The sequence below is a fragment of the Mixophyes fleayi genome, chromosome 4, assembly GCF_038048845.1.
Source record: "Mixophyes fleayi isolate aMixFle1 chromosome 4, aMixFle1.hap1, whole genome shotgun sequence".
NCBI classification, from domain to species: Eukaryota; Metazoa; Chordata; class Amphibia; order Anura; family Limnodynastidae; genus Mixophyes; species Mixophyes fleayi.
In genome coordinates, this window is record NC_134405.1 from 299,086,678 (window position 1) to 299,114,436 (window position 27,759).

General features: G+C 38.9%; 1 protein-coding gene across 2 annotated transcripts in view; it reads left to right on the plus strand.

The window, feature by feature from the left end:
• Nucleotides 1-703: 703 nt before the first annotated feature.
• GABRB2 (gamma-aminobutyric acid type A receptor subunit beta2) overlaps nucleotides 704-27,759 on the plus strand; it is a 290,248-nt gene continuing 263,192 nt past the window's right edge. For both annotated transcript variants that reach the window (XM_075209876.1, XM_075209877.1), the window contains exons 1-3: nucleotides 704-1,142; nucleotides 1,263-1,354; nucleotides 2,173-2,240. In XM_075209876.1, coding sequence (XP_075065977.1) covers nucleotides 1,066-1,142; nucleotides 1,263-1,354; nucleotides 2,173-2,240 — 237 coding nt within the window. In that variant the 5' untranslated portion in view covers nucleotides 704-1,065. The remainder of the gene's footprint in view (nucleotides 1,143-1,262; nucleotides 1,355-2,172; nucleotides 2,241-27,759) is intronic.

Genomic DNA, 27,759 nt, shown 5'->3' on the forward strand with positions numbered 1-27,759 from the left:
ACTTATTTCACCTATTAAATATAAAGGGTTCCAGTTGCTTGTACAATGTATTTCGTTCACATAAAGGGTTAATTACTCCAATATACTAACAAGGAAAGCAAGGCACCGCTATACTCTATTCCCCTGGTTTAGGCCAGTACCTGTTTGTGTCTTCACCTGTAAACCAGTGCTGTACACGGCTGTGGAACATGGTGTCCCTAAATGCATTCAATGACACAAACACACATGCTAACTCACTTAGAAAATAAGTTATTAAAATTGATATTATCATCCAAGGGTTAATGAAGTTGGTGGCATAACGTTTATCTGTACAAGACAACTGCAGTGGATCGATTTGTATGTTAGACATATAGAGATCTGTTCTTCAGTTGCACCTTTTATTAAAAATAAAAATCAGCAACATTGCTTGTGCGGTATGTAGTGGGCTGTGCTTTCAGTGTATGGTTTGCTTTCAATGAGTATTTATAGTTTTTAAAACTGTGCATCTAAGTAACCTTTCTCCCTGCTAAGTGCTGGGTTTGCTCTTACTCTGCCTCTCCCTTGCTGGTGTGTACATCATATACCAGCTAAACTGCCCCTGTGAGGGACTGGCAGCAGGATTGCAGACAGCTGCCTATCTTCCATAGCTAGGACCGTGGATGCAGTGTTCAAAGCTCCTGTTCATTTCCCCACACCCCCTCCTCCACTCCCACATCAGCCTCCGTGTCAGCATCAGCAGCAGTACAGAGACAAGTAGCTGCTGCTGCCTGCACTGAGCACAGACAACGCGGAGGAGAAGTGATTCTCAGCTTTAAATACTGTGACAATCGAGCCGAGCTGCGGGGGTCACTGAGCTGGGGTGGTGGGTGGTAACTAGGCTACCGGAAAGTTGGGGAGGGGGTACTTGTCCCCCCTGTCCCCTCCATTGTTTGCTCCTATGTCTGTGGCAAGCGAACACTGCTCCTTTTTGATGTTGTACTGAGCTATGCGCATGCGTAGCATTCCAGAATTACTGCACTGGTCACAATAAGTTGGATGTCTTCTGCTCTTCACTGAAAGCCCTAAATCATATCAAAAGCTAAAGGGATGGTGGGAATCAAGAAAACAGATTACGTTTGGATCTGGTCATTCCAAATTCTAATTGCAATTGTCTGTGTACAAAGGTAAGTGATTGCAGATTGGGGGGGACCCTATCCTTCACTTTCAATAGACCAAAATGTTACTGTATGCTGGGATGTGAAAATAACACCTTTATATTGTTTTGTGTTTTTATTGTCTTTTAGTGCCAATGAACCCAGCAATATGTCAGTGGTTAAGGAGACTGTTGATAGACTCTTGAAAGGCTATGACATCCGTTTGAGGCCAGATTTTGGAGGTAAATTGCCTGAATGGAGATGCTCTGGCAGGCTAGCTATAGTTCTTATTCTGAATTTTAGATGCATGGAATGTGTGTGCCCGTGATACTGCTGATTTTTTTTTACCTAGAACTGAACCAAACTTAAATTGATTTTTTTTATCCCCTGCTCTGTAATTGTCACATTATTCCTATCTCATTTAAATAATGCCACTTTGTACAGTATAATCTATATTATTATTTCATCTGATTAGTTCCACCTAATCATAATCAAACTGCATTTTCTTAGCTTGTAGCATGTTAACTAGGCTTGCCTAAATTGTATTCCTATTTTTAAGCTACAGCATTTCAGCACATAAACATATGCATTATATGTTGGTGTGTGTGTGTGTTGAGCATTAGAGCATATTAATATTATTATGTGTGACTATACTTTAAAATAGTTTTAATGTTATTGAATTGTGACCATATTTTAAGCAGCTACCAATTTAGTGATTAATATTTATATATTATAAGCCTTTATAGCATAGAGTTGTGGCATGCAAAAAAATAACACTAGTTATTGAATATATATTAATATAAAGTGTTGATTTATTTTAATCATTGTTTAATTTGTATTATATGAAGTAGTGCAGAAGCTTACACAATACATACCTGTGTGTTTATTTAATTAAAGGAATATAAGCCGTTATTTGCATGTAAACTTGCATTTCTACTGTGCCCGTGGGATAGGGTAAGCTGCTGGAACACATTTCTTGCTGTAATCAATAGTTTTGTCAGGCAAGAAAGAGTTAAGTTCTTAGAGAGATCTCAATGTGGACCTTCCTGTTGGCTTATAGGTCCTCCTGTGGCAGTCGGCATGAACATAGATATTGCTAGTATAGACATGGTATCAGAAGTCAACATGGTAAGTGATTATTTTTATTATTTCTGCAAAATGCTGGTAATAGTTTTTGTTACGCATATTCTATAGTGAACTACTTGTGATTAACATTATTGCTGTTTGTGTAATGCATTTTTGTCTTAACTATATGTAATGATCCCAAGTGCGTTAGAGTGTCAGTATCATTTTCAGGCTTAGAGAATAGGTATTCTGGCCACAGATGATCTATGGTGATGTCTCCGTATTAGTGCTTAGTATTTTAGCTCTTAAATATAGTATGTAAAAGCTTCCTAAAATGTCAAAGTCCATTTGGCCTGCTGAGCTTTTTAATGATTGTACAGCTTGGTTTCCATGTCACATATTGGTGACATTGAGTCTCATCCCAGAGCACCTATTGACAGTCTTGTAATACAGTCACTTTGAACATATAGTACCTTTTGATCACTTAGTTGAAATTCAAGAAGCAGCTTTTGACTTGCTTGCTTCATGCAATAGCATCCCCTGCTGACATATATGTCGCACTACAGATCATAGACAAATTAACTTTCAATCTAAGTCCATGTTACTCTATTAGTGCATTGGCTTGAGAGCAGGGCTTGTGGTATAAATGTTGCAGAAGTTTGTATTTCACTGAGTCAAAAGTTTTAATTGTTTTGCCACTCCTAATAAAGTTATTGAAAACAATGTCTCTACTCACCCAATTATGTATATTTAGGATACATTTTCAATGTATTAGTTTTGTGGTTTAATGGTTTTAGAGTTGATTATGGTTAATTGTATGTAACTACATTATCCCAGTGACTCAATGAGTATCTCAACTTTGAATTTGGATAAACAAACTCTATTGTAGAGCTACACGTGTAATTCAGGAGTCAGACTCATTGTGTAGCATGCACAAACTATTTTATTGTGTTCCCTGAGCCTTACCATTTAACATCTTAACTGCTGGCAAGCTAGAATACTGTTTGCCCTGGGCAAGATAATGGTGGCACTAAGGCATCCATGAACTAACTGTATAGAAATGTTAAATACAGAGTATTAAGTATATGTGTACACAAACACACACACGCACATACACACACAACAGCTTTCAATATCATGCTGACAATTATGTGCAAATATTATCTGAACATTGTATTTATTGATTCTTAGCTTAAATTTATTTTCTATAGAGTGTTCCTTTTTTTTGTAATAACTAGATAATATGCAATTCATTTAGGGTTGTAGCTGGTTTGTAGCTTATATTTAGACATTCAGGGCCTGATTCATTAAAGAACGTAAATACCGATATGTGCCTTATATTACTTAAAATTGTGCTGCGCATGCGCAAGGGACTATACCCCAGTCAACGCAAAAACATACAATTCATCTTTGAACGTAAATGACCCTTCCAACAGCCTACAGTTTCATGGGCGGAACAGGGAGGGGAATGGGTGTATGCAGATATTCAATGTGCAGTAAGGGCGTACCAAGCTCGAGCGCATGCAGCAGCGTCCAGTTCAAGCTTTGGGCATCTCTAACATACAGGGGCGGCCTGGCCTGGGTGGCGTATGCCAGAATTATGTGCGTTTCTTTTAAAAAAATGTTCATTTCACGTAGGGGCTATATTGTGCGCCCCTCTAACCTTGGAAAGGGTCATACATTACTCTAGGAGTATATTTACTAAACGAGTTTGAAAAAGTGTAGATGTTGCCTATAGCAACCAATCAGATTCTAGCTGTAATTTTGTAGAATGTGCTTAATAAAAAGCTAGAATCTGATTGGTTGCTATAGGCCACATCTCCACTTTTTCAAACCCCCAGTTTAGTAAATATACCCCTTAATCTCAGTAATAAAGTTACATTTAAAGAAAGTAAGACACCTGTCTGTATAATATATCCGCAGGTATTTTGAACCAGTCTTACAAGCTATAACATACAAATCTGTCAATAAGCCAGGAAGGAGCTTGAGGCTGCAGGTGAAGCTCTAGGGCTGCCTGTTGCCCATCACTGACCTAGATAATAGAATATACTAAGGTATTAAATAAGATAGTCATAGCTGCTGCTGCTGATGATGATGATAATGATGATTATTCTACATGCAGCTGTTTTTTTTGTGGGTTGAGCTGAAAATGGTGGATAAGGTAAATCGTTACTTTCAGGTCCAGCTTACTACCTTTATAATCAGTCCCTTTATTGATGTCAACATCTCACTTTTTCTCTTAAGATATTGTAAAGCCTAATTTATGCCTTAAATGTAAGGGGACACTAGGGGGTATATTTACTAAGCTGTGGGTTTGAAAAGCTGGAGATGTTGCCTATAGCAACCAATCAGATTGTTACTGCAATTTTGTAGAATGTACTAAAAAAATGATAACTAGAATCTGATTGGTTGCTATAGGCAACATATCCACTTTTTTAATCCCGCAGTTTAGTAAATATACCCCTTTGTTAAACTTTTGGTTAATGTACATTAAAATGTTTTTGTATCATTGGTAGCATTGTACCTATAAAAGCATTTTGCCATGTAAAGTAGGCCTAGAAGGTGCAAAAGGTTTATCATATAAAAGTAAAGGCCAAGACCTGTATTCAACCACCTCCAAGCGTGTGCAAAAAACAAGTCCTTTTGTAGGGGAAACAGTGATTGCCACTCTAAATGCACCATATCGATCCTATGAATTTCATTTATATCTACTTGGAAAATAAAATGTTGTTTTTCACCTGGTGTAAAATAGGGTACATGAGTGTCCCACTACTTAGTCATCAGTTCCCAATCCATTTAGTCTTGCTTATCCAAACATTCAAAAAGATGCAGCCTTGCAGAGATCACTATCCTGACGTGCAAACTCTGTGCTTTGTGTAATATTGGGCGCATTAGCAAAAAATAGGAGCTAACAGCACTTTCTCTATGGAAGACACAGTTAATGTTATCAGATCAATTTTTAGGTCATTTTTGGTGGACCTAGTAAAGAAAAGCCGCAGCTTTTCAAAATGATTAAAATCCTTTATTCTATTTTGCGGTAAAGACAACATAAATGTAATAATATTGAGACATTTGAGAATTACAAATGTTCTCCAAGCTATTTAATTTCAAGTGTGTGGTGATATAAAGGCTTTTTATTGCTTTGAAGATGCACAGTGCTATTGCTTTCGCCCATTTGTGACTTATGGGAGCTGCAGCTGGGCTCTTTTCTCTGTGTTATGTGAATATTATATTGTGAGGGATATCAATTCCTTAATTTGTGCATCCTGCAAGTGATTCCACATTTGCTCCATTGGTGGCAGAAATAAGGTTGGAGGAGAAGCATTTTTATATGTACTGTTCAAGGGCAGATTTTGCTATTGGAGCATACGGTAAGCCTTGGTTGGCGGGTACATGGCTGGCCGGTGCTGAGACCTGCACACAGAAGTAGTACTTCTTGGTGCTGCAGTGCTACAGAGCTACACCACCTGGTAAATTAAACTGATTATTATTGTTATCCAGTCGAATATTTCTGCTACATGGGGTATGACCATGTCGTCTAATATTTTTATTGCTTCGCTGCATCCCTGTAGACTGTGTGCGCAGCAATGGCAAAATCCCAGAGGCTGATTTTTTTTCTAGAATTCTGCATCTGGTACTGTCCCAGTATCATGAGTGTTTGGAATTGGCTAGCTAGAATGTGAACCTCCTAGGTTTGGACCACCTCCAGGTGGACCTTAGTGGCATGGAGGTTGTGACTGGGATTGCCCCAGAAAAGGGTCATAATAAGAAGTTAAAATCTTGGAAGCAGTTTAGGTGCATAGGCAATTTAGGTGTACAAATATATATAAAGAGATATAAAAAAAACTTCAAATCGCCTGTAGATGTATTTAAACTAATTTTGATAACATTTAATACAATACATTAATTCTGATAATATTACAGCTGCCACTAGTACTTCCAGTTCAACTCATAATACTTCATTGTTTTAGATATTGGTAAAGACAAAAACGACCTTGTATTTGACCTTTTTTGCTGGGCCTTATTATCTCAGCCTTCTTATATTCTTGGCTGATTTCAGTCAGCCAAGAATGCAGTCATATTTAGCTTAGCTCATCTTAGATGCTTTTTCTGGAATTGTTTCTTTATAATCATGCTTATCTGAACCTATGGGTATCACGGAGGTTAATCTTGGGCTACAAAAATTTAAGGATACTTGTCATGTTAGCTTCTCCTGGACCATGCATCTATGGCAATGACGACCTAAGTCTTGCTTTGTACATTATCTCTTTGAATGCCTGCTCTCACCCATTGCCTTATCTGTGTGAAGTTTGTATGTTCTCCCCGTGTTTGCGTGGGTTTCCTTCGGGTGTTCCGGTTTCCTCCCCCACTCCAAAAACATACTGCTAGGTTAATTGGCTGCTATCAAATTTACTCTAGTCTCTCTCTCTCTCTCTCTCTCTCTGTTAGGGAATTTAGATTGTAAGCTCCAGTGGGGCAGGGACTGATGTGAGTGAGTTCTCTGTAGAGCGCTGCGGAATTAGTGGCGCTATATAAATAGATGATGATGATGATGACACATTAATAAGGTACTTGCATGGAACAGCACATTTTTTGGATTAGTGCTGGATCAGCATCTATTCATTATATTACATCATTCTATAGATAATACCCTTCATGTGTAATTCATACCAATTAAGGGGTTGATTCAATTAAAAGCGGAATGCCACCGGAATGTTGCATTGCCATTCTGTGGCTATGCAACATCATCATTTTTATTCCTTGCACGCCATAGAGGTGCGCAAGAAAATCTGAGATGTGGGCTACAGTAGTACCCTGAAATGTGTGCGGCCAGATTTTGCGGTGATGTTCAGCCGTACATCGCTTTTAATTGAATCAGCGTCTAAGAACAGACACTGAGATTAGCATCCATCATACTGAACATAACATAGCAAGTACAGGGGGGATGACAGGTGCCCTGAATCCCCTCTTTAGACCATGCATACTGATTAAAATATGAAGAAAAAATACTGCTCAGACATTGTGTAATTGTACTAGAACTGGCATGGTAAGCATGCTTACCATTTGCAGGGCAGACTGATTTGTAGGGTTTTCCACAGCAGGATGCATATATAATTGTTGCAGAGTCTCTCTTCCCTCCACTCATCATCATCATCATCATCATCATCAACATTTAATTATATAACGCCAGCAAATTCGGTGGCGCTTTACAATTGGGAACAAGCATTAATGAGACAATACTGAGTAATACATACAGACAGAGAGGTAAGATAACCCTGCTCGCAAGCTTACAATCTATGGCACAATGAGAGTTTGAAACACAAGAGCATGTGCTACATTATATTGCACACTGGACCAGCTAGAATGCAAAGGTAAAAGTATTGAGTGGGCTGTATTTGTGGCAATGTTGATCAGAGGGTTGTTGTCTTGTGTTAGCTGTGTAGAGGGTGGTAATAGGGTAATCTAAGGAGATTACGATGGCGGTTGAGGAATATCATAAGCTTGTCTAAAGAGGTGGGTTTTCAGAGAACGCTTGAAGGTTTGAAGACTAGAGGAAAGTCTTACTGTGCGAGGGAGGGAATTCCACAAAGTGGGTGCACAGTCCCCTAGGAGCAAAGCACCACAGCTGAGCTAAAAAACTCAGTCTGTGGTAGCTGCACGACTGTAGCCCAGGAACTAGTGGCCGCCTCGCGAGTTTCTGCTTGGAGGTGGCGCTAGACCCTGGGACAGAATTCTTGGAAGTCCATTTCAGTGGGAGATTTTAATATTAAAACTCTCAGCCAAAACATAGCGGAACCAAGGCAGAGAAGGGGCTGACTGGGAACATGTGTATAGTATCTTCACTATATTAAATAGATATAGTTATAAGTGTGTTTGTGTGTGGCAACCATTTTAAGAGCTCTGTTCCTGTGAGATGCCTATACCTTCTGTGTTCCTGAGGCCTACAGATAAGAGTTATCATCCCAATCCATCCCAGAGCCAAGCACCATAATGTGCTGTCAGCCTCCCAGCTACCCTAATCCAAAGTAAGAAGTTAGGAAGATCCAGCAAGAGTTACCAGCCAGGACTGTCACAACCCCACCCAGAAGCGTAAGTAGTTCCAGGTGCCGATGAAGGAGTCTGGTGGTGGCAGCGATAGACTCCTGAGGATCCAGGTGATGTGCAGATGACCCTTGCATTTGGCAAGTGGCTGGTTTGGTCAGTAGGAATGGTCAGTGATGACAAGTCAGCATAATTGGTATCCACTTAGACTGGGTGGCAGAAAGATCCCATTCGGTCACAATAATACTGGCCGTATATACTGTATGAAGTACTTAAACAGTATGCATATACATAGCATAAGAATATTTGTTGAAATACAAATCTGTAATTCCTTCAGTTGAAATCCTATACTCACTCCTGCAAAATAAGTTATATTATTCTGTTTGTCCATATTTACATTAAGGAGATCAGCAATATATCAGGAACATTTGCCAATAAAACATATGTATTATATTGATGTATGCTGCTGATACAGAAACAGACAATGTTTTCACAATCCTAGAGATAAACTTCAGATATATTCATTGTATATCACAACATGTCCCTTTTTTAGACAATGCAGTAGAATCCAATGGCATCTCCAGCTTATTCTTAGAGTATCATGTTACTATGGTAACAAACATTCAATGCAGTTGTCGCAATGCTGCATATCCTCAAATATCAAGAACATTTTGATATTTTACTTACATACTTGGCACTTATGAACACAGAACTGAAGTGTCAGAACTTTGAATTGGGTCTGACAGACAGTCAGCATACTAAGCATGCATTTGGGGTTATGATAACGCTTACATAATCTCTGAAATTTTTCACTAGATGCCATTACCCTTAAATATGATCAGTGTTCCATGGTCAAATAAAGTAATGTTCACTCAGACAAGAGGACGGGGGAGGAGTCAGAGAGAACAACAGTATGTTTGCAGCAATATTATTGTCAATAAAATAAGAACTGCATTCATTTCAATGGCTGCTGCAGAATGGGGAAATCTTAATGATATATTTATTATATATCCATCTGGATATCTGCCTTATATCCTATTATGTGTTGAACTAAATAGAAACTAATTGATAGATACCAGGCCTTGCGTTAAGGTTGGGTTTAGGGCAAAATAGATCATTTATCCTGTCCTCCATTTACTTTACATAAATCACTAAATCATAGTTGCTTACTCTCCTGGTATGTCTGGGAAACTCATGCAAGGGCACACGCATGGGGGGTTTCTGGTTCACCAGAAACCCCTCCCCTCCAAGAAGAACAATACAGCACCGCCGCGGACGCTTCTTTGACAGCACCACGGCTGCTGTACAATACAGTGCTGCCGAAATGGAATTTTTTTCCGGGGGGGGTAAAAATCCTGCGTGCGCCCCCTGTCATGATATAGTGGAAGACCTCCTGGATCTCCAAGAGAGCATGTAAATCGCCTGGGGGCACTCGCCTGTGGCAGTGATGGGAGAGTCTGTGACATGATCGGTGCCAAAAAGACCTCCCCACTCCAATAACCACCTATGGCAGGGGTACGGTGATACAATTGCATCATCTCTCCCCTGCGGTTCAGTGTGTGCTGAGATGAGCAGGGCTAGGTAATGTGCTTGTTCCACCCACTCTCTGTAGCGAACCATGTCATCAAGCTTTGCCCACTTCATCTTTTCCTACTTTATCTTTGGATCTCTCAGAAGTAAGGTGGGAAGAATAGACTAAGGGGCCTATTTGTCAAGATTTGGTGATATGAAAGATTTACTACTTATCACACCAATAGAAAATATTCCTTTGCCCAACCTAAGAAAAGTTTGGTAGCTGGCGATACTGGCTATCAGCGGTAAGAGTACTCTTAACACTTCATCAGTCATTGCAGATTATCTCTGCGCATGCGTGAGCCAGCATTGTTTATCCACACATGTGCACTAGAACTGGAAGACCCGATGTGCTTTCAGCTCCACTTTCAACACAACACTGTTGATAGAAAACTGCCATTTTTACCATAGTTTTATTTAGGGCTTTTCTCCATTTGATAAATAGGCCCCTAAATCTAAAGTCTGAACGCTTTACCACTCTGTTTTAACATACTCCTCACTGTAATTCTGTCCCTTTCCTCACACATGTAGCAAGGAAGAGCCCAGAGTACTATCTATGAAAGTGCAAAGTGCATATGTCCTTATTTTTTAAATGGACGAAGGGGGTCACACAATGTTTTTAAATGATGCACTGTTTACCCATTCATGTACATGCACATGCATCTCTGCAAACTTTTCAAAACAAATTATCAAATTAAAATGTACTTGTACTACTTATGTTATCTTTTATTGTAATTCTGGTGGGGGTGGGGGGGGGGCATGGAAGCAAAGTGTCTTATAAACTAAGTAATTTTTTTCCATTGAGAAATAAAGCAAACACCCCCACTAAACCTAATTCAGCAATTAAAAAAAATATAAAAAAATTCTACTACTACTAATAGCATTAGCATTAATACAACAGTTATGTTATCATTAGAGATGCTCAAACTAGCTGCAAATTGTTTCTCCAAAAAAAAATTGCAAACATTTCTTAAAATAAAGATTGAAAATAACAGAATAAAATTTGAGACCATATGACAACTGTTTAGTTATGTTTTGAGCTTGCCCGCACATGTGTGATCAGGACGTAACACCTTGGAGCCAGTTCACACATATACAAATTGGCTCAAAGGTGTTCAAGCTAACATTAATACAATTTATCTGTTTTTAATGATGAGCAGCAAACTTGGTGCTAGAACTGGTAAACTGCGAATTTGTAATGAACTGCAGAGTTCGCTGTTCATATGAAAACATTGCTAAAATAATTTATTATTTAAAAAACTTTATTTAAATAGAGTTTTTAAAAAAAAGATCCAAAAATACTAATTTTAATGTGAACAATGACCATCGAACGTGAACACAAACTTCATATTTGAATCTGAGTTTATTGACAATTGTACAGTCCTTTAAAGCAGTGAAATGTGATTCAGATTTTGAACCATCTTGAATTTTTTGAGCAATTCTAATTATTAACAATAATTATATTGTGTACCTTTTGATTAAGGTTAATCAACCTTTCCTCATGGAGCCACAACAATCCAAGTTTAATCCTACACAGGTCAATAAATGTAATGAAGGGTTATTTCTTTCATATTTTCAGATTGTTTTAGTCGGTCCAAAATGACAAGAATTAAATGAATAAAGTGAATGTCACCAGGTGATCATGTTGTTGATTTATGTATAATAAAATGTTGACTTTCTTCCCTGCCCTTTTGACCATAGGAACTTTTCTTAAAACTGAACTGATCTGTGCTTTCCTCTCTCCTGACATATATTTTATAGTGACCAGCACTTGTAAAGCCTTTGTTTTACTGAACTGGATAAAACATGTCATGTTTTATCCAGTTCAGTAAAACAAAGACTTTGTAACTAAATATGGCCATAAAAATATATTTCACTCCTTGGCAACAGGTTGACATGCAAGGGAGTGGGTCTTCTTAAACAGAGCACACACACCATAAATGACAGTTTGGCAGACTTGCTTTCCGTGGATTGGTGGAGTCGTATAGAGAGGCTCAGCCAGTGATATCACAACAACTCAGCTTGTTGACTTCCATCAATCCCTTTCAGGCACCGTTTTAATTATGTGTTAGAGATTCAGCTAGTTATAATAGAGGGTGTAAGTGACACTTTACTTATTAAGAAAGCTGAAGTGAAGTGTCAGGTTAACATTCAACAACATAGTATGTTTTCTAACATTTTAGATCTCCCCTCCGGAGGGTGTGGCCAACATGATGGGAATTGCGCCATCAATCCTCTTCCCCAATAAGGAGGTTGGCAGGATGCGGGATGGTGCTTTAGGAGGATTCCTAGAATTTCTGGAGTCTCCCAAACATTTGGAAGAGTAGGCAACTATGCAATGTAATGCACTTTCCTGAAAGCAAATTGACTAAGGGTTGCAGAACAATCAGCCTGAAGAAGCCAACTGAATAGTTAACTAGCTATTTAATGTGATCAGCAGGCATATACATATAAAAAAGCAAATCATTGACTTTAACTTTGTAACAGATATTGCAATGTATATTTTTGTTGCAATCATTGTTTCTGCATACTGTAACCTTGAGGCTATATTTCATAATCTTTTGTTAAATAATTAAGTTAAATTACAAACTGAGAAATGTTGAGCAATAGATATTCAGTAACTAATCTGGAAGCAGCAAAAGCACTTATTTATATTTCATACATACCTTCTGCTTGAATTCCTTCCTCTTTAGTATGAAACTGGAGTACATGCTGCAGGCTTTAGACAAAGTACAATGCAGAAATATAGAATTATGAATAAGTACAAGTAATTGTATGTTCTCCATATACTGCAGCTCTGAAAATCATGAACTTTTGATTTCTAACTTGATGGAAGAAAAGTTTCTCTTTCTGGAATATTATTAACTCGAAGATGATGAATATTTTGTCGTAGAAATAGGAAACTAACATACAATAAATATTATGGTATTTTAACAGTTTAATGTACCTTGCAAAAGTTTGTTGTGAAGAATGCAGATCATTGTTTTACTCCTCAGCAATGTTAATACATTAGAATATCAATTCATTTATCTTGAATTTTTTGGTCTTTGGTGATGAGTGTGCCTACACAATGGGGTCAGGAGTCCCTGAGAGGGACGGGGGCGCAGGTACAAAGTACTGGGGCTTGGATCTGCCTAGGGGCCTAGGCCAGTCTGTGCAGTGGGAGGAGCCACCATCCTTGTGTGACCACGCCCCTTTCTGCAGCTATGGAAGAGACCACAAGAAGTTGCTGTAGCAAGGCCTGAAATTCCTCAGTGTAGTGCATAAACAAGGGTCCTGCACCTGAGGCCATCACCAGCTGAAATTATATGCAATGTATAGTTTAGATAATTGGACTAATATACTATTCTAGGGGAAGAGGGAAGTTTGGAAAATGTTACCCAAAGGTAGAAAAAAAAGCATTGAGCTTATCCCTAGAAAAAGACTTCCTTTAAGGTCACTTGTCTCTCTATCTGCAACATTTACCACACAGCAGCACCAGCTTTTATCTAAATGCACCATGGTTCACCAACAACTAAATCAATTCATTGTGATTCTTAATCCAAGTATGATTCTTAACACAATAAATATCCTCTGTAATAAACATTTAGTGGCCCATTTATTAGGCTATATACCTACCAGTGAGTTCCTCCTTAAATGCCTTCAGAAAAATGTGAATTCATGACGGCAGGGACATAGTAAGGCATGCAGCACAGTGATGCTCACCTAGGTCCACTCCAATGTTTCTCATAGTTGTTTCAAATTAGCCACTGGTAGATCTCTACTTCCCATAGGTGGTTCCATCTCATTGTCAGATTCCTGGAACTATCCTAGTGAGCATTATCTGGTTGTAAAAGTCCACAGATGGGTGAACTGCTGACATGTGATGCACCTAAATGATGTTGAGTTATCGTCTGGTTATATCGGAAGTATCCCCATGGGTGCAATGAGAACAAACTCAATGTTCACTTGGAATGTACATTCAAACACTCTTGCCATTTCAGATACACTCATGCCAGTATGTCTGGCAACCACTATCATGCTTTGTTATTGATTGGGTAGTCAGTTACAGGCTTTACAAGTATTAACAAAAAAAATCACTCTTGTTGATATCAAAAGATATGCTTTCGAAACATCATTGATGAGTTAGTCACTGTGGCACATTACAAAACTAGCACATATGATATGAGTCATATATTATGGATCTAGAGCAAATGTTAAATCTTTCTGCAAGTAACATGTGTTTATAAGCTGTTGTGGTGTTGTTTTCTGTGTTATTTAAAGGCTTAACATATAAAAATATATGTAAAAATTTCAGGAGTGAGGGATTTGGTCTGTACACCCTAATTTTCAAATATAGTAAAAGGTGCTAGACTTCTGTGACTGAAAGTACAATACACAATCCAAAAGGCAGATGCAGGTGGATACCTTAAGCACTAAGACCTGGTTTATTCATAATTAAAGACAGCTATATGTTAAACTCTGCAGTAATATAAACTCTAATATAACTTCTAGAACAAAAACATGAGGTTCTTAGTGCACATTTTGCTAAAACTGTGGATGCCCATCTACCACATCAAGGTGGGTACCTACACTTGGCACTTCAGACATCAAAGAGGGACAGCAGTCATCGAAAGGTGGTATATTTCCCCCATCTCCTGATGAAATTTCAAGTAATACCTGATACAGAAAAAATGTCTTTTGAATTTCTCTACAGATAGTAGTGAAGTAAAATAGCCATACGTTCTGGTTAGTGTTCAACCATATTGGCCACAACCCCACGTACTTTATTTTTACTAATCCCTAACATTCATTTTGGACCTCTTAATGTACATAGCAAGGCTCATACTCCAAATAATGGCAATAATCAGCAAAAACATATCCTCATTCTAATATACTCAAAACCCGTCACCTATGGGTGTTACACTGCTTTTTACATTGCAGGCCCCCTTGTCACTATGTTCACTGGCTAATCAATACAGGATGCAGTGAGATAAGTAGGGGCAGGAATGGAAGAGCACTTCCGCTCCATCACCTGCCTTTCCTGTCATGCCATCAAATACCATATCTCATTTTGCAGTGAGAGGCTGGTCATAGGAGCGACAGGGAGGTGGGGGTAGGCATGTTGGGGGGCAGTATGCAAGGCGAGAACCTAAACTCTGGCATGGTACTGTCTGAGATGAGTTTCTCACCTCACTTTTTGCGAAAATGTTCCTGCCTTCATCCCAAGCTTACTTTGTCCCTTGTCACAATCTCATTTGTACAACTAAGTTTTAATTGGAAAGGTTTGGTACTTTTACTGCCCTGGGCTACTGGGCATCTGTTGAAAATTCCTCTTTTAATCTTCCACTGTGTAAGGGTGAATACACATGGGGCTAGATTTTAGAATCTGATTGGTTGTTATTGCCAACATCTCCAGTTTTTTAAACCCACAGTTTAGTAAATATACCCCCTGGTCTTTAAACAGAATGGTTGTAGGGTTGATAGGATCATTGATGTCTAAGAAAAACGTGCAGATTGTGCAACTGGCTTCTTAACATAAGGCATAATAAACATGTTCTACTCTTCGCATACATATGCCATCAAAGCTGTGTATTTATTCACAAAAATCAACTATCCCTTTACACATACCTCCCAAGAATCGGGGCAAATAAGTCCCAAACACAACCACACCTTGATTTACCTAAACACTCCAACTCTCCAACCAAACATGTACAATATTTTGCCACTTTTCCCACTTCAGTGCAAGCTCCCTTTTGAGGATCTATGAATCTGGTCTGTACCACCAAAAGTGGGACATGGGTGGGGGGGAAGGAGGGGTTATGCCATCTAATGGTAAAATTAAAATGGAATACACCATGGTTGGATCAAAACCATTAAGGATAATTACTTTAAAGTACTTAATTTAGAACATGCAAATTAGAGACTTGGCCAACTGAAATTGAGTATATATAGTATATTCTGCTACTAAAACTAAATAATATGAAAAAGAACTCCGCAAAAACTCTAGCTGATGCAGCGGAAGACAAATAAGTAAATCCAATTTACTTTATTGGTATCAATAATGGTTCAATAAAATACATTATTTATTGCAGAATGTATTGCTAAATTTTTGGCCAAGCACATCAAACTTATGGGGCTATATTCATAAGGATCATATTGATTAGTTTTAAACAAATTTGCCCTGGTATTTGGCCTCATTGCCTTTTCTGCAAGGTCACCCAGTTTGTGATGTAATCTTATAGAAAATTGTCCAGAAACCTCTAGTACATCTATAAAAAGACGAATAGCGTCTTTGTATATGAAATTCTTGTTTTTATCACCTAGTACAAGAATTAATGGTATTGTAGCAAATGTAACACTGTCTGAATAGCAAACATGTCTTGACATGAAATCATGTTTTTTGCGAGTTTATTTTTATTCATTCAGGATATAAATAATGGGACATGATTTTTTAATTAAATACACAGTTTATTTACATTGGAATGGAGGCTTAAAATCTACATTTCCATTAATGTTCATGAATTTATGTAGTGACTGTGATATTTGTGTGACAGATAATGGCTTTGATACAGGATTCTTTTCGGTAATCAAAAACAAACTACTTGCTCATTCCAATGAATGTCCAGTCACTACAGATCTTCATTAGGGTTGTGTCTTGATGGAACATAAATGTGCACTAGAATCAAACAACTAACAACAACCTCTGAATCTGGAGCTAATACCATGCTTGCCGCCAACTTTGGCATTTTTTTCCTGGAGGTCCGGGGGTGTGTGTGGGTGCAGGGCTCAGAGAATCCTGTCATTGGCCCCGCCCTGAAACTATCATCATAATTTTAGGCCTATAACGGCAGGGGGCGGGGTCATGATCAAGTGTGAATCCTGTCACTAAGTCCCACACCTTTCATGTAATTTACCGAACTGGCCGGGATATGGGAGATTGCCTGGCTTTCCAGGGAGTCCAGGAGGACTCCCAGAAATTCAGGAGTTTCCCGGACATTCCTGGGAGAGAAGGCAACTATGGCTAATGCCTATTGATACTAAGCTTTGGGTTTATATACTGCACTCTCTTGCAGTTGAAGTTGTCATCTATGAGGTCATTTAAAGAATCATTTCAACATTGTGCAACCCTGCGGGCACCACCATCTTGGCCCACAAAGCTATACTTCCATGTATATAAAGGTGCATTCATGAGAAGTTAACACATGCTCTTGCAAAACAGTATTCACACTTTAAAGCGACAACAATCCATAAGTTACACCTTTGTAAACTGTGTGTCTAACAAATGAGAAGAGACAGGTACTGCATGCACTTTCATTTACTGTGTAGAGTTTAGGGAAATATATGTTTAGGAAACACAACTTATTTTGTTAATAAATTAATCAATATATTCTGTAGGTTCTGGTACTGACGTATCTTGCTTGGGCTGAAATGCTGTCAACATCTTTGATAACACATATGAACCTGTCCAGCGTTTTTATAAATTGCAGATATACTAATGACTTCTTCTGAAATCTCTGGCTGTGATTTCAGCATAAGGGTGGAATATTTTCTAATGTAGTCTCCCCGAAATGTTCCTACACTTTTCACAAATCATATATCATGCCAAATAAGTTACAATTTAAATACGTTATTGCATTTAGCATTTACTTCATCTACATGTCAAATTTGCAATTAATAAATCAAAGTCAAACTTCATGTTGTTGACATTAATTGCTTAATGTTATCACTGGGACGTCACATAAGTTCATGCAGTTGGAATAATACATTAAGTTTACACAAGTTCTATATGAATCATCTGAGTCATCGATATACAGGGCCTGATCCATTAAGGCACGCAAAACAAATATAAATGGCGTTTTTTTTTTAAAAAAAAACATACATAATTCATGCATACACAAGTCCGTATTGAAGTAAAAGCGGATCTCAAGAAACGTCTCTTGCTAATTATGGGTCTAGGTGCACTCTATTTTGACAGACACAATATACTGCACAGGATATGTTCAACACATATGTGGTATATAAAGTCCGAAAAGAACGCAGAGAATAAGAAAATAATCAATTATACATAATATTTTTTTTTATAAAATACATGTATCTGTATGTTATTAATGTCTACTGTACAGAAATTGCATTTTTACAGTTGCTCCTGTTTGCAAACACATGTTCTAGCCTGCATACACCACCACCATCACTATCAGTCAGCACTTACACATGCCTTCTTTCTGGTGAAAGTGATACAACAGAAAACAATCTACCTTTGAGGAGCCCAAAGCTTGAATCGGACGTTGCTTCGTAAGCTTGAACTTGGCACGCCCTTACTGTACATTGACTATGTGCATACACCCATTCCCTTCACCGTTCCACACATGAAATCATAGGCTGTAGTTAGTGTCCTTGGCGCTCGAAGATGAATTGAATGTTCTTGCATTAACTAGCGTATAGTCCGGTTCTGGGCATGCGTAGGGCGTTTTTACGCTAAATTTATCAGCATTTGGGCCTGGTGACTCAGGCCCACGGTTGCCACAACTCTTCCCTTGTTTGCGCTGGTTTTCATTTGAATACAACCTGATTAGGACTCTCAGGTATCTTGATTTGCATAAGGCACACCTGGATTTTCCCCTAAAGTTCTTTAACCTATGATGCTTATTTACCTATAACTCACAATGCTGATGCTCCTATATTAATGGGAAATAGAGGAGATACACTTTTGGGTAAAAGCAAATGATAGCTGCTGTGTAATGGTTTTATCATATGCACAGACATGATCACCAAGTATTTCTTACTATGCTAAACAATACAATGAGAAGGGAATGTCCCGCAGTGTGGGGGAAAGACAGGGGACGTTTTATATGCATTTTAGAAGTTTTTAGAAATGGTGTTCAGAATTACGGATAAAAACCTTTTTCATTAAACATAAATAATAAATTATATGCCTGTATATCAGAAAAGTATATATTTTCTTGCTTTCCTAATACAGTATATACGGTACATTCACTCTCGGGGGCTGATTCAATTCTGCCGCGAACAACGCGGCGTTAACAGTATTACCGTTAATACGGTAATTTTAACCTGTATTTCATCTCGCAGCTCAGGGAGCCGTGAGTAAAAATCCAGCGTTGAAATTACCGTATTAAGGCTAATTATGCGCAGTTTTACCATAATAACGGTAATACTGCTAACTCCACATTATTCATGCAAGAATTGAATCGGTCCCTCATAATATTTACTAATTTATATGCAGAATATATTGCAGAATTGTCAATTCCTCAGTTTACATCGGGGGCTTTAAGGGTTCTCTTGGAGGATTACGTTCACCATTATATATACGATTTGATGGAAGAATAATATAATATTCCAGGGCCATAGCTTCTGCTCTGACAGCCCATGCAGTTGCTATGTGGCCCAGCCATGTTTGTTAATGAGTGGAACTGAAATTTGTAACGTTTCTCCACTGCTCTTGGGCCAGCGCTTGCACATGCTCAGAAGATCACAATATTTTGCTATGGAACCTTGTATGTCCCATGTTATATATATATCCAGTATGCCAGTTGACCTCATCGATGCTTGGAGTCTACCAGTAGATGACCTGGTATGATGTGTGGCCAGTACGAGCAAGAACTGTTCGCACGGTGGTAAGTGGTAAGTGTGTGTATCCTGTCTGCAGTTTACCATTCCTAATTAGAATCTTAAGCTTTTTTCTATATACTGCACGAATTAAAAATAATTCAATGTGTTCATAAGAGAAACTAGTATTATTATTTTATTCCTTAATTAGTGGCGTCCATGTATCTGATAATTCTTATGAATTATTGATTAGATAGACTAATTTCCTGTTTGCGTGCAAAGACTTAAAAGACCTGTCACAAAACTTTGATAGGGCTCAGAAGAATATTTAGCATGTAAATCCAAGTTACTCAAAGTAGCACATTGTGTTTAATTCGTAGGTGTCTAGTGGCAAATAATTTCAAATACTTATTCCGAGAGAAAACATTGCAAGAAGAGAATGCTTTTGCATAGAGCCTGCAGATTATTTCATATCTCCAAAATTATTATACCAACACATCTATATAATACATAACCATCACCCAATACTAAAAAACGTGAATTTATAAAAAAAAATTCTCTATGGCCATTAGGACTAAAAACTCAATTTTTAACAACGATCTCCAACAATACATACTTGGTCACAGCAGATTAATGATTCCTATAATGACCTAGTCAAGATAATTACTGTATTTCTTGCTTATTGGGGCTATCCCTTATTAACTTTAACTAGAATAAATAACAAAAAAAAGCACAAAGTGGACTTGCATTAAAGAAGAATGGAAGCATAATTGACACAAATGATATAATTTATCTTACAACTGCAAAGCTGTGAAAAAGGAACTGCGGCATATATTTCTTCAGCAATTTTACTCCAACTGAAAGTTTATTACAGTGTCAAGAGGAGTTTTGCCACCATTAAAATGGATGGCAATCTGAGCATCCTATAAATGTTCCCACCATAATCAGTATCGTAATTTGGTACTTCTTGCCTATTGAGGATTTTACAGCTTTTACTAATTGAGAAATGTATCAAAAAAGTGAAGAGAGTTAACACAGTATCTTGCTAATCATGTGTTATTAGACAGTTTGAGCACTCATATCTTATGATTTAAGATAAAAAAGATATTTTAATACAAGTATAAAGATTATTGATCCCTATGTAATAATGCATGGCCCATTCAGATGTGAAAGTGTGCAGTATTCTTAGTGCATAATCTATTTTTACATCTAAGGTCATAACAACATATTTTCATACGAGGTTCATGCGGCGTAAACATTGAAGCTTCCAGGTTTGATCACTTCGCCATACATATCCTCCTGCCTCTCTGCTGCTTTTGACACCATTATCAGGGCCATCGTAACAACATTACAGGCCTCCAGGCAAAGCAGTGCATCGGGGCCCATATATATATATATATATATATATATATATATCTATATATCACTCTTTTTTTACAAATGCTCCTTAACTTACCTTTCAATTGCCTTATTCTCAGAGTCCGATCCCCTTTTCTTCTTTGTTCGTCGCTGTTGCTGTTCTGCGCTTTTCCGTGCTGCGCTCCTCCATGCTGTGCTCGCAGTGGATATCGGGCGTGATAATGTCATCAAGCCCAACATTCACTGCGAGCGCAGCACTGAAGAGGGGACCAGGGAGGGAGCCGGATCACCACTTGACCTGACCACCTGACTTGAACGGTCAGGTGACCGCAAAAGGTAAGTTGTTTTTTTTGTTTGTTTTTTTACAGGATTTTTTCTTTTCATCCTGCCTTGGGCCCCCTTGCCTGCCTGGCCCCCGGGCACCTGCCCATCGTGCCCAGTCGAAAAGACGGCCCTGACCAATATCACACTCATGTCCTTCTCATGCTTCACTTAATTAGCTTTTGTAGCAAAGTTCATTTCTTGTTCACTTCATATTTATCCAACTGCTCCTTCAGCATATCTACCTCTAGCAAATCCTCCCCTCCACTCCCACTAACTGTTACGGTTCCACAAAGCTCTTTTCTCTGATTTGTATTTTCCTCACTGTACACTTCAGTGAAATAATCCACTTATTTGGTCTCCACCACTATCTCTATGCTGACCACACTCAAATCTACCACTTCTTCCCTGACCTCTACCCTTCTCTACTACCTTGTCTGACCAACTGTCTCTTTTTTTGTCCCCAAATGATGTACCAACACTAACAAAAGCTTAACATGACCAAAATATAGCTTATTATCTTCCCTCCTCTCAGAGTGTTCAAATCCCACCAACAATACAGTGATTTACTACTGCGAGTAGTTGTTAACTCACAGTTGTAGGAACTTAAATATGTGCCGTCTCTGTGAAGGTATACAGGAGACTAGTGTGACTTATAGCAGGATTCCCATGAATAGACTGAAATGATGGTATAGCAGATGCAGTAACTGACACAGGATGGCCCAGGTGACTAATAGACTGACAGCAAGTAGAACACACAGAAAAGAGCCTAGGATCAGAATTGTAGATATTACAATAACAAACCAATGGCCAGTAAGTGCACGGACACAAAGGGGTCCAGGAAACAAAGTCAAATTAAGTAAGTACAGGCATCAGTCAGAGATGTAACCAGTAAACTTCACTGAAGATCAGGACAGGTAGTGGTCAAAGAGAAATCCAGTACATTTGGCCAAGGGTCAAGACAGGCAGCAGACAAGGGTATTCCAGAAACAATCCAAAGGTCAGGAGCCAAAAGCTACAGCTTACATATATAGCAGGATCAATAGCGTTGAGTAAATGCTATCACCGAAAACAAGGCAAATAATCTCCTTGTCCTATAAATGTCAGGGAGCCACTTAGGAGCCATCTCAAACAAGCCTTAGCCAGCCCCATTTAAGTGTGGTAAAGTTACCAACCCGTCAAAGGGAGATGCATCTTAGCTGCATAGCAGCAAACTGCATCTGGGAGGAAGAAGATGACTGCAATTCCCTGAAGTACGAGCCACTGCCAAGTTGAGAATCACGTCAGTCCTAACAACTGATAGGTCACACCTTACTTTTCACTACTTCCTATCTCTCTGTATCCTTATTCTGTGGTGAGCTATTCCATTATTTTCAGTCGGCCAGTGCTGTAGTACAGTAAATAGTTGCAGAAAGTGCAAAAACATTTGACAAGGAAGAGAATCAGCTTTATACAAAGCAAACAATCTGCTTATGTTTGGTTTGTATGGCTCGGATTAAATGGAAATTACTTATAAGACTCAAAACTAATATTTACTTTGTATTGATACACAGTGGTTGGTCATTTATGAATGTTTAAACTCTGGACTTAATGCTTCTATTCACTACTGACTTTTCCTGGCAATGTCTTGTGTTTTGAGTTTCTGGATGTTCCAAGTATTTAAAACATCAATGAGTTACGCTATCCTGTCAGAATGACACCACAAAAGTTATTCCACTTACAAAATGTTTAAGGTCTCCTCGTGTACCAATTCTAGATATATGAAGACATTACAGGTTCCTTCAAAAGACTTTAATTATAAAACGTAAGCAATGAATACTTTGCAGCTTATTTATTACCATGTCTATAAAATTTATACCTAATTAATAAGTTAATATTAAAAAAAACACAAAACCCAAACATTAACCGCAAACCGAACTCTAGGGTAATGTGTTTGAGGGGGGGTGTTTGGAGTTAATGTTTTTGTTTTGTTTTATTGGAGTAAGCCCAATACGGGAAAAAATGGATCCGCTGAGTCTGAAGATGGCAGTTTTTCATAGCGGTTGGATGCATACAGTAAGCCTAAGAATGTCATCTATGATGATATATTGGCTGTCTGGATCACGGATCTGAGATGAGATAACTTTTTTGATCAGAATGGCTAACCTCCGAGATTTGGAATTCAATGAGGCGTATGCTAACACCTTCTGCCTCAGTAAGTTCAGTTTTTCATGCTCCATATCCACCAGATGCATTTCCTGGAGGAATGTAACGTCTGCCTTATTTTTGTTTAGGTAAGATATCATTTTTTCCATGTAATAGGAGACTTAGTACTGCCTACATTCCAGGAACATAATTTTAAATGAGTCATGGGGAAAAACGAAAATGGACATTTTCCTAGGATCATGTAAGCATTGGAAATAAAAAACAGTGGAAGGCACTTCCGTAGATGTGAATGTAGAACTCTACATCCTCCCCCCGCCATGCACCCCTCACCACCGCCATCAAAAACATGTATCTGTACAAAGAAAATATAAATCATAGTGATTAGAACAAAAAAACATCAACCAGAAAAACAACTAAGGGAAAAAGACCCTTAAGCATTACAGCAAAACAAAAGATCAATTGCAGCAATTTGGGATCGAACTTACACGTCCATAGAGACATGTAACCCCCAAGGGCCCAAGAAATACCAGTTAAGCAAGCAACCGAAATTGTACACATAAGTTATGTAGAGTATAACTATTAAAGTCATCCTGACTTATAGGCAAAAGTAAAGTGTAAATATAAATATAAATAATCCCCCTACAGATGCAAAACATCCAAAAATACAACCGAACTGGAAGAGAAGACTGCTATAAAGCACATATCATCATCATCAACATTTATTTATATGGTGGCACTAATTCTGCAGCGCTGTACATAGAACTCACTCACATCAGTCCCTACCCTATAGGAGCTTACAGTCTAAATTTCCTAACATAGACACACACAGACCGAGAGATCAATGGAGATGCATTCGAGTAGATCTCAGTAGTAAGAGAACTCATCCATATGGTTGTTTCACCAAAGAAGATGAGATTGTTGAGGGAAGAAGAGAGGAGGAAACAAATTGAAGGAGGAGGGAAAGCTAGGGGAGAAAGATGGAGAAAACATAGCTATGCAATAAAATAGCATTTTTGCACAAAAAGTTACTAGAAAGCATCACTGTCCAAGAATGAAGAGGGCTATAAACTTTATCAAAAAAGAGCTGTGTTAAGCTAGAGTGTCATGCACTTCCGTAGCCTCTTGTCCTTCTCATTCTTCGCTCATGAAATGTTGTGCATCTTCCGTGAGGTGAAAGCCTTGAAGTAATTCCCATAGTCCATTCTCAGTCTAACAAGATAAAGAAGAGAAAACTTTTGTTTCCTTTTGATTAAGTTAGTGCAGATAGGTTAAAATTATTGTGTGGCCTCAGTCACTTCCGCAGAACAGTCTTGGAAATAATATTATTGCATGCCATGCCAGGAGATGCTGTCTGCCTGTTTATAGACTGTTCCCTAAGTCCACCTTTTGAGAATAGCTACGTGCACGTTCTATTATAAGGGGACCAGAGTCTTACAGTAATATGACAAGTTTAAGAAGAGTGGAGGAAGCAAACTGCATTAGAGCTGGACCTTTGATTGCTTCTGAGAGGCCCACAAAATGCAAATTATTTCTGTGTTACCCATTTTCTAGGTCGTTAACTCGATTTCAAAGTTGGTTCTGTGGCTTAGATACCAATGAGACCTGTTTCTTGAGGTGTGAGACATCCTGGAAAAGATCTCTATTTCTTCGTCTAATGACCTGAGATAGTTGAGAATTCTGCGCGATTTGCTCAATAATTCTTGAATTGCAGATGTGAATTTATTCACTAGGTCAAGAAAACGGGCTCCGTTGTCTCTTTAATCACCTTCAAGATATGAAATTGGGCCAGAAGCAGCTTCAATAGAGTCTGTACCAAGCCCCATGTGATCCATTCTAGTTTTCTCAGAGTTTGCAGCAGCGGAGTACATTCGATTCTTGTCCCCTTTTGTGCATTGCAGTTTAGAATTGACAAATATCTCCATCCTGGTAAGAAAGATACAAGTATCAATAACACCTCTGCTCTTGTAATTATAGTGGGAGTAGATTACAGGCTTTGTAATCAGGATGACATGAAGGTGTCACTGAGGCCACAATAGGGGGTGGGAGGGTGAACCTGGTTACATAATCAACCGGATTGTGAGCCTCAGACAGTGCAAGCAATACATGAAAGGCTCAGAGGGTCTATATTCGGAACACTGTGGAGATCTGCACCAAGCAATGATTATGGCTTTCAGCTTTCACTTCAAAAGTGTTACAGAAATAAGCAGTGTAGCTGCGTTTTCACAAAGGAGAAGGTACATCTATTCCAAAGGGATCTGTAATTAGTGGTGTTGATTGAGCTTTGTAAATTCTGATAGCTTTTGTACTGACTTCTGGGGGATATGGATGGTATTATAGCTCCAATATAACACGAGTGGAGGCTATACAAATTACTGGAATATGTATGTGTTGCCCTAGTGGAATGAAAAGTTCTGAAGAACAGCAGCTTGATTTATAGCAGTGTAATCCTGTAGAGGTTCAGAGTGTCTTGTTTTCAAGTAGCACTAATGACTAGAGGGCCTGCCCAAGGAAGCAGCTATTTTCAGTGTGGAGGGAGTAAGTAATATGTATTCAGGTGTTTACATGCACAGCGAGTAAATTGGTGAGTCTGAAGAAGAGTGCAAAGCGTATGTGCTTGCATGTTGTGGTTCGCTACACATTCAACTGTCTTGGTAGGCAACCGCGATTTTGAGTTTTACTGTTTGCAGGGATGCACAGTCGAGGAGCAAATATGGAGCAGTGTGATGAACGTGGTGTTTGGGCCTGGTTAAGTGGTGGGAGCTGTGGGAAGGAGGTTGTGTTGGTGGTGCTTACTGCTGGCAAGCTGAGGACCCGTTACAGGAAGTAGTGAAGCATCCACCTAGGGTATGGTGTCCTTCCTCTGCAGGAGTCTAGCAATGCTCTGAGTGAAGGTGCAGTGCTTCGTGGTTTACAGTTCTGGAGTAAGCCCAATGCATGGAATCAATCCAGTGAGTTTGAGGAAGGCAGTTTTGTGGTCTAACGTCCTCTCTTGTGTTCCCAGATGTCAAGGTGAATAAACCAGTTGAATGTAAATGCAGAAATCCACAATGGAGAGGGATTCCTGCCACGGATAGATAAGAGCAGTTGAAGATTGCTTTTTCCTTCGATGGCCACCAAGCCATGCCCCCTATGTGGCCTATTTAATAATATTGTGTAAAGAGCAATCATATTCTGTAAATCCATAGCAACCAATAAGATGCCAGCTTTCATTAGTCTGTGCGCAGAGTCGCTATGGTTTACAGCACATCATTATTCTTTCCCCCGTGTTATAAAATAAACACCTTTGTTAAACTTGCAATTAGAAAATGTCATCTTAAATTGTAGCCATCAAAGATAGTGGACTAATACCTGAAACACCACACAAATCTTTTGGACATATCTCTTATCCATAACAAAGGAGGGATTTAAATAAGAGAGAGAGAAATAAATGGTAAAGCGATTACCATGTTGGAAAGTGATACAATGCTAAATTGTATTTAATCCATCTACTATCAAAGTCCTAGCTATAAAATATATATACCAGAGTTGTTTAGTTGCAGGAGATGATGTTTATAATTGTCAGAAGCAATTTTTGAGACAGTTACCAAAGATTTAATTGTATGTAATTACTGGAAGAAATGTTCTTTTCTTTTTTTTCCTCAAGGGATACCAACAAAATTGGTTTTGATAGGACATTTTAAACAATGTTGTTTTTATTGCGACTCTTTTTAGTGTCTCTTTTTCTATTTTTTTTTACTCGTAAAATATTTGCTGCTTGCTAACTTTTTTAAAGCAGGTTGTTCCTGCTGCACAGGGAAATGGAGGTGAGAACTTTTAGACAAATGCTACTATTGTTTGTTGCTGTGCCAGCCTCTAGCAACACCACACACAGAAATGTATGTCAGGGTATGTGGCTTATATGGTATTTTCCAGCAGGAAATTGGGGAGCTCAGTACAAATGTAACAGGCTAGCCCCCAACCCACCCTGTTCTTTCCAGTCACCCCTATCTCCCATCCTATCCAATTCTGCAGTAGTTTACTTACTTCTCTGCTTCTTCTTGATGGCTACTTTCAGCTCCTCCCTATTGACAGCATTATGATGTAATTAGGTACGTCAGTGTCGCTTCAGGGAGCCGTCACGCCTCTGTCTGGTCACTACTCTCTGTCTGGGAGCCGGACACCTCTCTTTCAGAAAGATACGCACCTGGGGGCTGGGACTGGAGCAGATAGACGGCCCCTCACATTTTAGGAGTATAGGCAGATGTACTGCCTACAGGGGGGCCTGCTGCCACGTTCCTTAATTCAGCATGGAGGCCCCCCTGACATCTTAGAAGCAGTTGCTGCAACATTCCTTAATACACTGTTAAGGTACCCAATTTGGTACCGGGGCCACAATATATCACCCTCAACGGGTCTGAATTCCACTGCACAGCTGCCTGCTCCTACATCCTCTGCAGCATATACAGGGTGTAGTTCGAGCGCGTCAATACTTCTTGATTTTGACGATGACAGGTCATTTTCATTCATTTTGGATTTGCCCCCAACACTGAATGTAGTTGATACGCATCTATCTGGACTGCGAAGTGGAGTGGCCCCGGTACCCAATTTGGTACCGGGG